The sequence below is a fragment of the Hyposmocoma kahamanoa genome, unplaced genomic scaffold (assembly GCF_003589595.1).
Source record: "Hyposmocoma kahamanoa isolate Upper Pololo Valley unplaced genomic scaffold, ASM358959v1 102, whole genome shotgun sequence".
In the NCBI taxonomy this organism is placed as follows: Eukaryota; Metazoa; Arthropoda; class Insecta; order Lepidoptera; family Cosmopterigidae; genus Hyposmocoma; species Hyposmocoma kahamanoa.
The window spans coordinates 8574860-8591828 of NW_020653337.1; the positions used below are offsets into that span (position 1 = coordinate 8574860).

Sequence of the window (16969 nt, forward strand, 5' to 3'; positions counted from 1 at the left end):
ATCTGACACTTTTTAGGTCTGTATTTGGTATAATAAGTTCAAACGTGCAAGAGTCCTCCGCGACGATTCCCACCCCCGTCCTGCCACAGAGTTTAGAGCGATCTATTTAAATATATTCATTTTCGTGTGAAAGTAAAATCTGATCAATTATTAAAAGTCATGGAACAAAAGTTGTTGTCTATGGTGTTTGCAATATAGTCCAGTGAGGTTGTAAGTATTTTAAAAATAACCCTGTATAGGTTTTTATGACCATCATGCTCTTTTGTTTTATCACCTCAATATTTTGGCCACGATAAGTGATAATAAAACTTTAATTTACATGTTTAAGACGATTGTTTTAAATTGTTTTTAGGGATTATCGTATATATGATTATTATATACTGCACAAGATACGAGATTGGTGATTTTGAGGGATAACGCTAGAGCAACAACTAGAGTTGTGACAATGTAATTTTGGTGTAACTCAAAAATATGCAATATGCTTAAAGATAAGTAATACACATATCTAAACTATAACATAAAAAAAGTAAAATTTCCTCGGGTGCCGTACCCTGGGTCATTGTGCCTAGAAGGCTTGTAACATTTCTCCTTTAAATTGCTAAACTTATTATTTGGCGGGAATAATTAGTCACCGCAGGCTTCTGCGAGGCGATCCGACTGCTCGTTCGCTAGAAGTTTCGCCTGTGGCTCCCAGGGATCCAGGGTTTTAACTGCAAAAGGCACAAAGCTGTAGCACTGAGCAAGATCGGCGCATTTGAGCCTTTTGCGGGTCTTCGGAGGACTTGATATGGGGCTACAGTGTCCACACTTAGAGTAACATTACGCATTTCATATAAATATTGGAAAGAGAAAATTCTAAGAGATAAAAAAGAGAGTAATTAAAATTATTTATTGATTTCAGAAGAGTTTGTACTTCTACTTATATCATAAATAATTATCTGAATATTAAAATTCGGTTTGAAAACTGTTTTTAATTTAACCGTTAATAATTCCATTACATGTAATTCGCAAAATATTGAAAAAATGCTATTTTAGAATTTCTAACACCTAAGCTGCCGTCCTTATCATAAGCAACGTAATTGATATTTTCATCGAAAGTGAGTTATTAATATTATCTGAAATCAATGAAACGAGATCTATAAGCCCCTATAAGTGGTTTTTTATATCCTATTTAGTTTCAGTTTTATTGTTAAGCAAATTATGGCAAAATGAGACATTTTTCAAAGAAAAAGAAAATTTAGTGGCCTATATCTAGAAAGTTACCAAAATGCCAATGCATTGTTCGTGACAAGGAGGGTAGTTGGTTCCATACGTAAATGTACTCATATATTTTCATAGTTAATAAATATCACAATATAATTAGATACACATATTTGATATATAATAATTATTAAAAAGGACGTTGCGACTGAATCTACTTGAAATTTCCTGTCTTGAAGCAAAATAATCTTGTACAGTCAAGAGCACATCAAGCTTGACACTTTGTACTTTGGACCGTTCTTATCGTAAGCGGCATAGAGTTGGATTTAAGTCTTAAATTTCAAGCTTGACGTGCTCTTGACCCTGTACAATGCGATGGTGCGGTTCCGTCAGGAACACTATATATTGATTTAACCTTTCATGATTTTAACACATTATTTGATTTTGAAAACGGGACTTAATCGTGTATAAACATATTTTACTTTAATGTTACGGATGTGTTGCAACACGTCCTAAAGGACGAGGTAAAATACGTGAATACACTATTATGGGTCGTATTCTAGAACTCTACTCAATGCTCAAGTCAGGATTTGAGTATGGTTTAAAGCACTCGAAATCATACTTAAGTCCCTGCCATTAGAGTCGTATTTCCAGTGCTTGAAATCATATTAGGATCTCAATACTTGAGCATTGAGTAGAGTTCTGGAATACGACCCTAAGTCTCGATTTTAAAGTCAAATAATCCTATTACATAGTGTAAAGTCTAATTTACGTTGTACACTCGCACTGGATCGTGACCTGCCGCTTTCGGCGTAAAGTAATGGATTTCAATCGTATGTCCTTGATATTGATGCCTAAAAATAATTTTAAACTTGAAGTTTTTTATAATTATTAATACAAAGATCGAACACTCAGAAAAAATTCCTTCGATCCGGCCGGATTCGAACCGACGTCTTCTAGCTTACCGTGCCAGACGCTGTACCAACTAAGCTACATAACGACTTTTTAGTTGTAGCGTAGGAATTATAACAAACTAGTGGAGTAATTTCACAAAAAATAATTGAATATCAATTCAATAAAATCTTTAAGTTTTTGTTCATAATTTATATCACCAAAACAATTTACTTTTACTTCACGTTGGTTACTTTACTTTATATTTAAATCAATTTAACGTCATTTTCATTTCCATAATTTTTTATTTGAAAGTATGTACAGCATTTTTAACTGAGTAAGTATAACAAGTTGCATTTTGATTTAGTGATGAGCTTATACAATGATGAATGGATATCATCTCTAGTGTAATCACAATATAATTGAGCATTTATGATGTAAATAAATATGTAGAATATGATAAGATATATATTTTATATATGAACAATTTTCTGTATCTAAATAATTGATTAGCACTCGATGGATTAGAGCTCGTATAAATATGTAGTGTTATGTTAAAAGAACACAAGCGGTTCTATTATTCTTGGTTTTATTCTGACACTTGTCCATTCATATTTTATATTAAAAGTAGCAGTAGAGCTCCTTGTGAAAGAGTTCATTCAGGTTTAACCTTACCTATTTCTGCCTCCAAGCAGTAATGTGTGCATTACTGTGTACCTGTTTTGAACGGTAGGGGTGCAGGTGAAATGACAGGCGCTTGGGATTTCTCAACTTATATCTCAGGGTGACAGGCGCAGTATCCCTCAGATCTTTACGATTTAAAGCTCTGAGTGGACTGTTATAGACAGGCTTGTCACTTACCACCGCCTGGTGGTACGCAAGACTTGTTCGTCCCGTTACTTGGTATCACAACAACAAAAAAAAAAAAGGTAACACCAAGCAATCGCGAAACTGTATGGTTTTAAAATACGGTGTTCTTATTCTGATTTCTTTTTTATTTTAAGAAAATTAACGGGCTAATAACTACTGTTATAAATTACGCATAAAGATGAATATTCAAATATCATTCATTAATTAATTTCACATAAATAAAGAATAGTTGTTTTTTAAAGCAATTATGATTCACGTACAAGTCATTTTATGTATATTTTTAAAATTATAGCTAGATGATAACGTATGTTATACTATAAACAAATGTGGGCGCCATTTCAATGTCACATCGTAATCCTATCTGTCAAAATACTTTGGACGCACTTCTAGTTGTCTATCATTTCATAATGCTTGTACACAATACGCTTACTGAATTTCACAAGTCACCTAATTCATGTGGTTATGCATGTAATAAAATGGAAAAGTACATTATATACACGGTACTCTACCAATTTATATAACTATTATAAAAAACAATGCAATCGTAGCAATAACAATGTTGTCCTCGACACACGACCTTACGAGAAGCACCGTTTCAGCTCAATTACATAAACATACTGAATGTTCAAATATTGAGTAGTGATTCAATTATTTTCACTGTACGTAGCTTACTAACTATTTAATACAATAATAAAATTGATATAACAGCCGTGGTAGCCTAATGGGTTGAACGACTGCCACGCAAACTTCTTCATTTTATCATATCGACGGCATACACTGCACTATTTGCGGCTGAGGCGGTCTATTCTCGTTCTCCGTCCGACATCCGTCCGAAACAATTACTGTTAATTCCACTTTTGAAGCTGGTAGTATTTCAGACCCCACCTATTTCAGTACTACTAACTGTCAGTAAAATGTTTGAAAAAATTATTCTAAATCAGATGTGTGCACATTTTTATAGTAATAACTTAACGTCTTCAAAAAATTGGTTTCACTCGGGGTCGCTCTACAACCGATGCTGGTGTTGAGTTGATGAAACATATATTTGATGCATAGGAAGACTCACATGATGCAATAGCTTTTATTCTGTGATCTTTTCAAGGCTTTTGATTGTGTGCACCATGATATTCTGCTCAGGAAACTTCGCCATTATGGTGGCGGGACGTGACCTCGACCTTCTTAAATCGTATTTGAGTGGTAGGGTACAGAGGGTCGATGTTAACGGTAAGAAATCATCAGGGTCCGCAATTAACATGGGTGTCCCTCAAGGTTGAATTCTAGGCCCATTTTTGCTTTTAGTTTATGTTAATTACTTACCTAGCCTCATGGAGGGCATAAAACATGAGATAGTATTGTTGCTAATGATACATCCTTATTATTTAAAGTGAAAAGGCACCAAAGTGTACAAATGTTATTTACAAAGAGCAACGCTTAGAGTTTCTTGTTCATTCTTCTCAGGGGAATCTGTCTTACGACTATGACTTGTGCCCCTTGTGTACTAATGTTAAGTGTTTCAGTTGAAGACAATTCGAGACGACGTAACGTTGAAATTCAAATGTTACCTGAACAAAAATCGGAAAACCTTTCAAGAGCATTAAAAAAAATTTGTGAACAACTAAATTATGTAATTCTGGGTAGTGAAATCCGCTCCATCCGTAGAGTAGCCAAGCTTCAACCTCAACCTGACCGGCCTCGTAATGTACTTGTCACGTTGTCGTCTGAGCACTATCGCGATGGATTAATCTCTGCGTATAAAGCGTACAATCGGACCCATAAAAATAAGCGTTTGAACGCCTCTCATCTTGGCCACCAGGTTGATAATAACTCGGCACCAGTATACATAGTAGAGCATCTTTCGCCGGAGAGTAAAGCGCTACATGCATGCCCGCAAGACTGCTAAACATTTATAGTACAAACATATATGGGTGAAACATGGCAGAATTTACATGAAGAAGACTGATGGCAGTGCATTGATTCTGATTAAAAATCATAATTGTTTGAACAAATTAATGTAATTTTAAAAGATTCTACTCCCAATACTAACGTTTTATATTATGTACTTATATATTGCTTAAAAATTAATAGTCTATACTCACTTCGTACCTCATCCGTTAGTTTCAGCCCTGTATTAGTGATACAGTCGTACACATGCATTCTGTCATTTGTAATTATTCAAAGTTTTTGTATCCTATATGTATTTTATTTAAATATAAGTGTTCATAATTCTGATTTACTTCTTTACTCTGGTTATTATTTAAGGTATGATATACTTACTGACTACCAACAAAATCACTTTAACACCTTTGAATTATTCTATTCTGTTGACTATATCAAACAAAGGGGGTAGGATTTTACGCGGCCACGGACAGCGCAGTCAGAGTTGCAACGTACTATTTAGGGGCAATATAGTCCTAAAATAAAAGAAGTATCGACGCGATAACAAGTAGAAGCATTCGGACGGAAAACGAGAGTACAGGGATTGAACTCAGCTACGCTTACCGCGTCATTAGTAGCCGCCGTTAAATTTTCAAGCGTGCAGGTCCTCTCAAGCAGAAACCGTGTGTTCAAATCCGGATTCACAACAAATGAATTTCTCGGAATTTATATGCGAAATTTAGTTTGAAATTTACCATGAGCTTTTAGTGAATGGAAAGGGTTTACAACACTGGAAAAACGTGAGACGTCCCCAACACGCGTTGGCTTGGCGGACTATCTAAACCCTCGCCTGAAATAAGACCCGTGACCAGCCGTGGGGAGAACAAACGTGATGATGATGATACAGTTGCGGAGTTTTAGCAGGTATAGTTTAAAGATTATTACTATAGTTTTTTAAAACTCTTTTACTTTAATGGATCCGATATATTCGTGCTAGATTTGTTTCCGTAAAATATGACACACGCTTGGCCAAAAACTCTCCTGATATTAAGCGACAATGTGACAGAGGATGTAATTTTGTCTAAAACATGCCTACTCATCCTAGCTCTAAATAGCCCCAAATTGTAGTTTCTAGGAAATAGATACAGCGTGTTTCGCGTTAGGAAGGAAGAATCAAAACCCTTCGTGCGAATGTGTGATGAATGATATACTCATTGATATAAGTATGGAGTGTTCCGGATTTTCTAGTCGACCGCGATCGGACAAAGAACGGTGACAGTGGAACTAAATTGTAAAGTTTCTGTGCACACTCTCGGAGATGGATCTGATAAAAAAGTTGTTGTTTAAACGTCTATTTGTTTTGTTAAGCCGGGTACTCAACAGCGAGCTGTAACTGATGCATGTTATGTTACAAAAAATCATAGTGTGTACGTGGTTCGCGAGTATCCCGCTAGTGGAACGTGTGCGGTTCGCAGAAAGCCGAGCGACGGTAACCAGGGTACTCATTCTAGCGAGTGAAGACTATTTCACGCGTACACACTAGCACCTCGTTACTGTATCTGCCACGTTACAGTTACGGCTCGCTAATGAGTACCCGGCGTTAGGCAGCTAACTGTAATATTATACAAAAAAAACTGGAATCAGGTAGAGATTTTATTATCTCCTGTGTCAAGTCCGTATAGTGGCGAACTACGGGATGAATCCGGGTTTGCGCACTTTCTGGTAACCGGTATCAATAAAACGTGGTAATTATATGTAATTCCACGCACTTTTGATGTCGGTTGTTTTAGTACTCTGTACTGAGATTATACGTTAAATGTTCATTCGGTTATTATCCGTAGTCTGGATTCGTTTTAAGACGTTTTTAAACTTAGAATGTTATGCGTAACTAGGCATTGCTGCTCATATCTGTGGATTAATCTCCGCTTTCATTTCCAAAAGAAAACATGGGAGTACAATTAACAGATGTTACACGGTCTTTACCATACATAGACAATATAATATTTTTTTGGCATTGTTCGACATACATTCGTACTTTAGTCACGAGTATGAGTAACTAATATTGATGAGTCCACATTATGTATTTATAATCAGTTGTTTATGTTCCCTCCATTACTTTGTTTTAAATACTTTTCCAATTGTGGAGAATACCTGAAGTAAATGCCGTAGAATACTAAAATGGCAATTTACTGACTTCACCATGACTTCGCAATGGCTTTATATTTATATCACGTGTTTCTATAGCGTTCGCGGCACTTACAATATGTTTCTTTTGTCATTCATCGAAGGTTTTTCCATGGTATATGGAGTGGTATGTACTTCTACTGTGTTATGTAACTTTTATATTTTCTAACTCCACATTATATTATGACACAGGTACACCGGTACAATTTTAACGATAACTATGGGTATTTCTATTTAATATTTTTTTACATTCTTTGGCATATTCTCATGTAATAAAGCGGCAAAATTTTTTGTGTACACACAGCAAAGTAGTTTTCTTTGGACTTTTACGGAAAGTATTGTTATTTGAAATCTCCGGTATGACCTTCGAATAGGTATTACCCGTGAAGAGAGCATTAGGATAGTAATGAGAAACGACTGGATGATTAATGAGTGGACTGCATTACCACTGTAGCGAACTGTATCAATGGGGTTTCGGTAGGTGCTATTGAGGAGTGAGCAAGATCAAAGGAAACGCACATACCATTGACCTACCAACAAATGGACGTCGGGTCTAATAAAAAAACCACGAAAAAAATGTCCGAAGTTAACCTATACAAAAGTCCTGCCTAATTTTGCTTGCAACAATTTAAGGGCCCGAAAACACCATATTCAGCTTCTACTGGAAACTTAACAAAATGCACCTTATTTAGCTTCGACTGAAAATTACTGGAACACAAGAGTAATGGAGTAGCTTTTATCCTAAATATTAATTAATTTTTATATACATTATTATGTCGAATTTTGAACAAATTCACTTAAAGAAATAATAAAGAGTAGGGCAGATACATACATACCAATATTACTAGAAATGTTAAAATAAGCGTGTACTATAAGAAATGTACCGATATTCCAACTAAACGTATACTCAAATATCCGTAATTCCGAAAACCTATTTATAATAAAGCCGTTACGCTTTCAAATAATTTTGATGCTTTTCACAAAGACAAAATTCGCTTTTGTTTTGTAATCTCCCTAAAATAATACATTTGACGTTATGAAAATTCGAGCTAACGTTATTTCGGGCACATGTATTTTCTGACTTCTGATAGGTAATCCCAAGCCGTAAAACGACTACAACAATATTTTGTTAGTTATTGCTAACGTTTAATAAAAAATCATTTTAAAAATAAGATGAAAATCAAAGCGACTCTATAGTTTCTTTGTTTTAAATATTTCAATCGCTTGTGGTTCGAACAATTGAAAATGACCAAGAAGTTTATATAAGCTTCTTGAAATTGACGTAATGGATCTATTTCCATCTTTCGCGCACGCAATGTGTAGAAAAAGTACAATTAGCTATTTGATTATTTTGTGTGCTTTTGTAATTTTCATATTCAATAATTAAATATATTTCAATAATTTTAACTCACGATTCATTTCTATATAAATTAAATTAAATACTATAAAACTGTACAAAATAACACTTTTAAATGAGAATTATGATAACACGATATATTTGTTTAGTGACAATATGATACAAAATCCTGTTTTTACACTTTACTGCAGTAATTTTTACAAGTTATTATTGTATAGTACTGCATGATTGACAACCGCGCTGTCAGTCGAACAAACGAAGACTGTTGCGCGATTGACGCTCTGTATGCGATTTTAACGCCCTATAGGTGCGGACACTTTTTAGCGCAAACCCGACGTCCATTTATTGGTAGGTCAATGGAACATACAGTTTTTTTGAACGAAATTATACGGTTACTACGAAACCAGAAACAATAGTGCTAAATAGAAAGAAAAAGGCACCAAAAACAAGTACATTTAAATTTAGAATTTCAATATAAAACTAAACTGTTAAAAACACTATACGAATATGCCTATGTACAAAAAAGATTTGTAGAGATTCGCTATAATCACCAATCTTCTTTTTCTTATTGTATCGATGACATACGTTATACTATTGTGGCCCAGAACTCAGCCCCGCCGTATGCAACCACCAATCGGTGGTACTACGTTAGCCTACTGATCTCCTACGTTTACATGAATGCACCTTAATATAAATGACATAAAACTGGTGAAAATACAGGTACATGGGACTTTTCAACTTACCCCTCAGATCTTTGCGATTTAAACCTCTAAGAGACGCTCAATATTATAGACAGGCATGTCGCTTAACACTAGGCGTACGACTTGTTCGACCCGTCTCGTAGTATCATTAAAAAAAATAAATTAAAAAATCTAGTAAAATCTAGCCACAATACTGAAACTTATATAGAACTAAATATACTTTAAATAAAGCATGCAATTTACCTAAAGAATCTCAAGTCTGGTGAGACTTTCTACTGTGTAATACGTAAATGGTGTAGCCGTGGTATTTTTTCTGTCTAGTATTAGGTCTATTTGTAACCTGTTGTACTAATCTTAAGTAGTATGTTTGAAAAATTTACTGTATTACTAAATGTCATTATGGATCGTATGGCCTGAAATAAATCAGTCATTCTAATACACATACGAAATGAAACTATTTTTCCGGATTTAAATCGCGTATATTTGTTTTTTCAAACAAACCGACGTTTCGGTCCTTTGTTGACACACGGTTGAACCGTGAACAGTCAACCGTGACCATGGGACCTGTAAAGGGCCCGAAACGTCGGTTTGTTTGAAAAAACAAATATACGCGATTTAAATCCGGAAAAATAGTTTCATTTCCTATGTGTAACAATCGCGAAAACCTAAGAACTCGATACATTCTAATACAGTTTGTGCAACAAAGCTATGCTATTGTTTGCCGTGTTCCTAATTTTCTAAATGTTTCGTTGCGTGCTTCGTTTCACTGTCGTTCTTTTTTCAGATTTAAGAGCTAGACTATTGTCAGTCTAGTAAATATAATTCTACAGAATGATACACAATAAACGAACGAACAATAACGAACAATAAACGTTTGCACGGTATACCGTGCAAACGTTTGTTGTTTGGTCTCTTTGCAAAACGTGACCCCCACTTTCTTTATTTGTTCATTGTAACTCATTCCTGGCCGTCCTCGTCCATACTTAATCTTAGTTTTAGTAGCAGTAAACCTCCTTTCCTTTTTACGAGTTCATCCAAGGAAGTACTGCCACCTTAACTATTTCTGCTGCCAAGTAATAATATGACATTATTGTGTTCCGGTTTTGAAGGATAAGATGCTGGTGAAACAGGCGCATGGGACTTGGGCACAGTCTCAGATCTTTCGATCAGACGTTTATTCAATCGTTGAACGACTGTCACAATGTGACAATTTATCGATTCACGGCAGCCGCTTTGTCGTTTGCACGACAGAATCGAAGCGGCGATTATCTGTCGTCACATTTAAATCGTGACGTTTTATTTATCGTCGGACGACTGTCGTTCTAGCTCTTGCTATAACACGACAATTCTGTCGTCGTAACATCAAAAAAGTCAAGACAATAATCGTGTTGTACTATATGTGAACAACTTCATTTAAATTTACAAGCCACGATAATTTAAACTGCACGACTATCTGTTGTCACGACATAATGGGAACGATTTTATTACGCTTAAAAATAGCTTTTTCTTTTGAAAAACGAATAAATTTCTTTTCTCTTTATAACTGTCGAAAGATTCTTTGTAATGACATTACAAAAGACTAAATGGGACTTGCAGTGTTTTGGTTTGTCACTATAGAGCATTGCAACTGGTATGGACAGGCATGTCGCTTACCACCAAGCGCTCAACTTGTTCGTCCCGTCATTTGGTATCTTAAAAGAAAACTTGCCTTCCACTTACGCTTCATAGTTAACAGTAGAATGTAAAATAAAAAAGTCTTGTTAAAACTATCGCTCCGTATCTTTTCTTTACTATACATGGATCTTAAAGTGGGCAAACGCACGAGTGATACGCGGCTTGAGTATTTCAATTAGTATACATGGTCGAATTATAGACTGACGTCTTTCGAGTAAGTATACTCACATGAGATTGGTAACGGTCAGCTTGCCTTAAACGTCTACTAAACAATTTGTTAATAAAATAGATATGGAGAGAAATATTCACACAGCCATAGGGAAACTAAGCAATAGGTTGAACACTCGGTCATAGCGTAGCTATATTGCAATTTTAATGGCTCTGAACACTCCATAATACAATACAAGGTTGTTATTGGACAATAATTAATTTGAGCACATTCCATGAGCATACTTACTTACTTACTTAAGGACTTAAGAAGATTTTTCGTCACATAAACAATGCCATAACATGCTGGCAAAATCGGCTGTAATGTGCTGCAATACTTTTTCGTTACATTACCACCTTATGGCGGTAATAGGTTTTTTAAATTTAATTGCACTGTACTTCTCTTAAACGTTAAGACTAAGCAAAAAAGTTTTAACGCTTGAAAAATCTGAATTATTCCCTTTTAGGTTGAAGTATAGAAAAAAAACTAAACATTTACTAAATTAATTTTATAAATTCAAATTCTGCAGCTTTCTTAGTATTTTGAAATGATTTATTTTATCTTTGCCAACATGGCTGTATGCGTTTTTTACCTTTTACAAAATTTTAGTTCTAGTTGTATTATCTATGGAAGAATACCTGGCCATCTGTTTATATAAAAAAAAACAAAAACAAGATTTTAGTAGCAGTAGAGCTCCTGTGAAAGTGTTCGTCCAGGGAAATACCCCTCAGATCTTTGTGATATTTAGTTCTGAAGGCACTGGAACTGTTATGGATAAGAGTATCGCTTACCACCAGGAGCACGACTCGTTCGTCCTGTGACTTAGTATCATAAAAAAAAGAAGCAATATTTAATTAGCGCATGTAAAATTAACTAGATAGCGACAAGCCCAGTCATAATGAAAATGTTTACTTTCATTCTATTAACATCACTCGACAAAGTTACTACTAGACGAAGAAGAAAAACATTTTATGTTCATAGAAAAATTACATAACAGAGTGCAAATTAGGTTTAAATTATATCTTTGGTATTGTAAAGCCCAAGGTCCTTGTATCACGACGACCTCGGCGGCCCAACGGTTTGCATTGTGGGCACTAGATGAACAGGACTAGGGTTCGATTCCCGGCAGATCAATTTGGGAAACTTACTTTTCTAAATTGGCCCTGCTTTAGGTGTTCTGGGAAGTGCCTCAGAGAGAATTCCTTTGCTCTGGATCTCTAGTACAGGAAATTCCCTAGTTTGAGAATAGGCAATTGGTATGCTTGTTGTGCACATTACTAGATGAAAGTATAAAAAAACCATACGAAGTAGGTGAAATAAATTGTATAAATATGAACTTTTATAACTCTTTTATTTAAGCTTAAAATTTAAAAAGCTAACAATTCGAAGAATCTTTAAAGCTCTCTCCTGAAAAGTTGTCATTTTGTTGATGTGTCCTTATTTACACCAAGGTTGCCAAATGTGCATTGTATTGGAGACACATAAAATGGTTCCGTATAAAATTCAACCAAATAAAGCACTTAAAATATTATTTCTGAAAAAGAAGACTTAAATAAACGACGTACATAATTTAAAAAGCTTAGAATTTTCGAAGAATCTTTAAAGCTCTCTCCTGAAAAGTTGTCATTTTGCTGATGTGTCCTTATTTACACCAAGGTTGCCAAATGTGCATTGTATTGGAGACACATAAAATGGTTCCGTATAAAATTCAACCAAATAAAGCACTTAAAATATTATTTGTGAAAAAGAAGACTTAAATAAACGACGTACATAAACCTGTTGCTAGTCCAGCTCCATGTCAGTAAACAGATTAAAAAGACACACAATACATAACATAAGTGACAGGGACTAGCCTTCAACCAAAATGTATATTGATCATTAGATCATAAAACCTACAACATGACATAGTTACGTGATAATGCCCATAGGACATATTGTAAGTGGCACTAAAAAAAATAACTTTTTTCAGAGGCGTCCTGCCGCAAGATAACTATGTTACGTGTGTGCATTATTATTATTATTATTAACTCGGATAACTTACACTGTTTTATTTCCATAACTAAAGAGAAAAAGACCATGAAGTCCCGTAACCTCTGCTAAGTTTTGTTTATAGAGCCCCTTCCTATCAATATTCAGTTATACGGGAATTATCTGTGCAAGCAAACTTGCACAGGGACCTTATCAGTGCAGTCCTGAGCGTCCGTTGATACAGGTTTCATCTGGTTTTCAACAGTGCCTTGGGTTAGCGCTTACTGGTGCACGTACAGTCTCATATCGTTCTACATAAGTTTTTTGTAAATAGCGCCCCTCCTTATCAACCTCTTGGTTATGCGGGAAGGGCACTATAATCTGTGCGAACAAGCTCGCACAGAGACCATCTGAGTCGGGTCATAACCCCAGATCAGCCCGTTTGCACGGATTTTATTCGGTTCTCTATAAGGCTAGTGCCTTAGGTGAGCCGCCCCGGGTGCACGAACCCTCCTTATTTTCCAGATAGTTACCGGAGCTGCAGGCACGCTCACTTCCCTTCGCGCTCTGCGCAACTAACGGTTGCCACCGCTGAGCCGTCGATTCTAAGTCGATTACCAAATCTCCTCATTGGTGGCGGAGCTGTAAGGCACGCTCACTTCTCGACGCCAAAAAACGGCGTCTCTCCAGTTATCAAATTCCTACGCGCCTCCAGGGACCGGAGGATCTCTAGCTCATCCTCTACTAGCTCTCCGGGCTAGTGCCGGAGATGCCAATAGCAGTGTCCTGTGACAATATCCGGACATAGCTCCCGACTTAAACTGCAACTCACGAGTCCCGTCTCCCCGCATCAGGTCCTCATCCAGACCGTTAAGACGCGCTAGATGCGCGAGAGACGAACACCCTGGCCACACAACATACGAACATGTTCATAACATGCAGTTAACGACAAATCCCGGCGAGTCCATACCCAAGTTCGGGTCCGCCAAAGACGCCCGTGAATACGTATCACTGGCGAAGCGAAGCGGACTCCCTATCTCTCGGGCCGGTAGATAGGGACAACTGCACGGGTGCACGTTACAGTACCCTCCGTATTGTCAGATAGCTACCGGAGCTGTTGGCTCGCTCGTCTCCCGTTGTGCATTGCACTACTAACAGTTGTCACCGCCATGAAGGGGCAGTAAGAAGAGATTAAAATTGAACACTTTTATGGAAAAATTGGCGAAGAAATTTTACGCTTAGAGCAATGTTCGGCATATTGACGTTCGCTTCTGAAAATTATTTGTACAAATATCCACTATTTCAAAGTTAAACATTTAGTATCGAACGTGAGATGTGTATTATGTTTATTGTCTTTAATATTTTGTGCCTATCGGCGTACGCGATAAATGATATTACCTCTCCATAATCGTCAATGTCACGATCTTGTGGACATGATAACAGAATCACGTGGTTTTTTGACATTGATAAGCTTGGACATCCCATCAACTTGTTCTCCTTTATTCAGATAATAGATAAATAGGTGACAAACAGGATATTTTTGATTATGCGGTGTAAATATCAAAACAAAAGATGATCGCATTTGTTTAACGACCATGAGTTGTTTTGCATTCACAAATTCTGAGTTAGCTTTATGATTTTTTGCCGGCACGCAATTGAAACGGGCAAAGTATTAGTTATATGATACCATATAAGTCCCTATTATCGACTTGGGTGTTTCCATACGTACAATGTACCTACGCGTATTTTGTTTCTTTTGTTGTATTTATAATTGCCAGGGTTCGTATTTTATGTTTAGTAATCAATAAAATGTGAATTATTAATTAACGTAGTATATATATATATATATATATATATATATATATTGCCTGATTTGATACATTACATGAAACATTATTTAGATGAACAAAAACTTACTTTTGTTTGTTCAAAATTATCAATTAGATTTTTTCTTAGCTTTGTATTTTGAATCGGGTAGCTGATTAGAGGTAGAAATTGATTATTGTATACCTACCGATGTGGCAGACCGCGAAGTCCTACCAGTGAATCCCGTGGTTTGTAAGTGGAGTTTAACTGCTTCAACACCAGAGCGTTTGCCGCGATCTCGGAGACCCATTCCTGACGAAGGCACAGACTTTGTTCCTCCATGTTTCACTCCTCTTACAGGCCTTGGTCCTTTAGGTTCCAGCTTTTGTCCCACCGCTACATCTTGTTTCACTTTACGATCTCGCTTCTTCATCTTTTTCATAACGTTCATTACTACTTTACCACACACATATCTCAATTGAAAGTTATTTGTGAGGACTAAAAAGATTTCGATCATAAGTTACTACATGACAGGTAAATTATGATAAGATATTATTTTGCATTGAAGGTGAAAGATCAACGATAAAAAATATATAGAGTTAGTTGTTTCGATTACGTGACGCTGGAGGCCCTTTTTGTTAGCACCTCGACGCGATCACGTCGGAACCTTGAACTGGGAACACTGGCATTGCGGTGTTAAGGTAGGTATGGGACGGTATAGGGTTTACACGGGCACTTAACACTGAGAACGATATTTATGAAGTTAGGTCGCAGCGGGTGTACGTAGGATTGTAGTCGGTACAGTGGAGCGCGCGTGCGGGTGTACCGTGGAGACGCAGCCGGTCCCCGAACGGACTGGCGCGTGCCCGCTGCCCGCGCACTCCTGCACAGCTGCCCGGCGTCGCCACTATTGCTCTTAATTAGAAGAAACTTGTGACACTACTTTAGGTTTCATTGTAAACATCATTAACACAAATGACTTATATAATTATCGTCTTGTTTCCACAAAGTCAAAGTCTAATGTGGGAGTATTTTAACATGTAAAGTATATTAAGTATAAATAATATGCAAATTCACTATACATTATGTTTTCTACACACAAGGTATAAATAGCATGGAATGATTTGTACGCATTTAGTTTCTGGTATAATGTATACTTGTACAGAAAAAAAAACATAAATGTTATTATTGATGTAACGTAAACAAGTTTCTAAAAACTTGCGTTGGGCGTCGACATTACAACTTAGTGTTTATAGTTTTTGCACAACGAATACCTGCCAACAAATAACTGGGGAAACAAATTATTTACTATGTTTATTGCTTAATGAATACTAAAGACGCTACTCGAGTCGTTACTACATGAATCTAAGATATCGTATTGAATTATCCAATTATAATAATATATGCAGAATTAGATTGGCCAAACTTTCGATCAGCAAACGCTACGCTATCTTACGGAAGGCTTTGAACAAACTGCATTGGCATAGTTACTATACTCCATAATTCGTGGTAATCGTTTCTTTCGTGATGGAGTGTAGTATTCTTTCTCTTCAAGTTTTCGGATAATATCGATAGAGAGCGCTGTAGGCTATTTTCTTATGCTGATAATAGTTTTGAAAACTGCTACTAGGTGGCAGCAGCTGCTTCTTAACACGACTTTGGAAGTTTGCTAACATTTAACTTCGGAAACTATAGTCTATCGTGTTAATTGTGCTTACAAAAAATCTAAAATAAAGTATTGGTTTCATAAAGCTTCTGTACATCAAATATAATAAATATTTGTTCTTGAATAATTTAATTTATGTCAGCAGGTCGTAAACGTTACATCATGAGGGTAAGAAAATGAAGAATATAATTAGAAAAATGTTGTTGCAGATATGATTAAATATTTGAAATTTGTAATCTTTGCCATTTATTTCGATTTTTTTTAATAAATGACAAAAATTCATTTAATGTAGTTCACAATGTATCGTTAAGGCATAAAGTAGTAGGTTTTATTAGTAAAAGTAAGCAACATCTTAAAATCTACTAGAATGTCATGAAAATATAATGACGTAACTGGAAAAAAATAAGACTTCTTTTCATTAGATTAAGGTAATCATTTAATTTCGTGTGTATAACACAGATTCGCTTGGTTGACCAATTTATAAATACCTATTAAATATGAATAGGCTACTTATTATTTGACTATTATCTATAAGTATTTATGTCAGACAAACGTCTCAAGATTCGAAA

General features: G+C 35.9%; 1 protein-coding gene across 1 annotated transcript in view; it reads right to left on the reverse strand.

The window, feature by feature from the left end:
• The window catches only part of LOC113232209 (sodium/hydrogen exchanger 9B2-like), a 71566-nt gene extending 56056 nt beyond the window's left edge, over window positions 1-15510 (reverse strand). Inside the window, exon 1 of the mRNA XM_026466857.1 lies at window positions 14943-15510. Within this exon, the coding sequence (XP_026322642.1) occupies window positions 14943-15251 (309 nt within the window). The 5' untranslated portion in view covers window positions 15252-15510. The remainder of the gene's footprint in view (window positions 1-14942) is intronic.
• Window positions 15511-16969: the final 1459 nt, after the last annotated feature.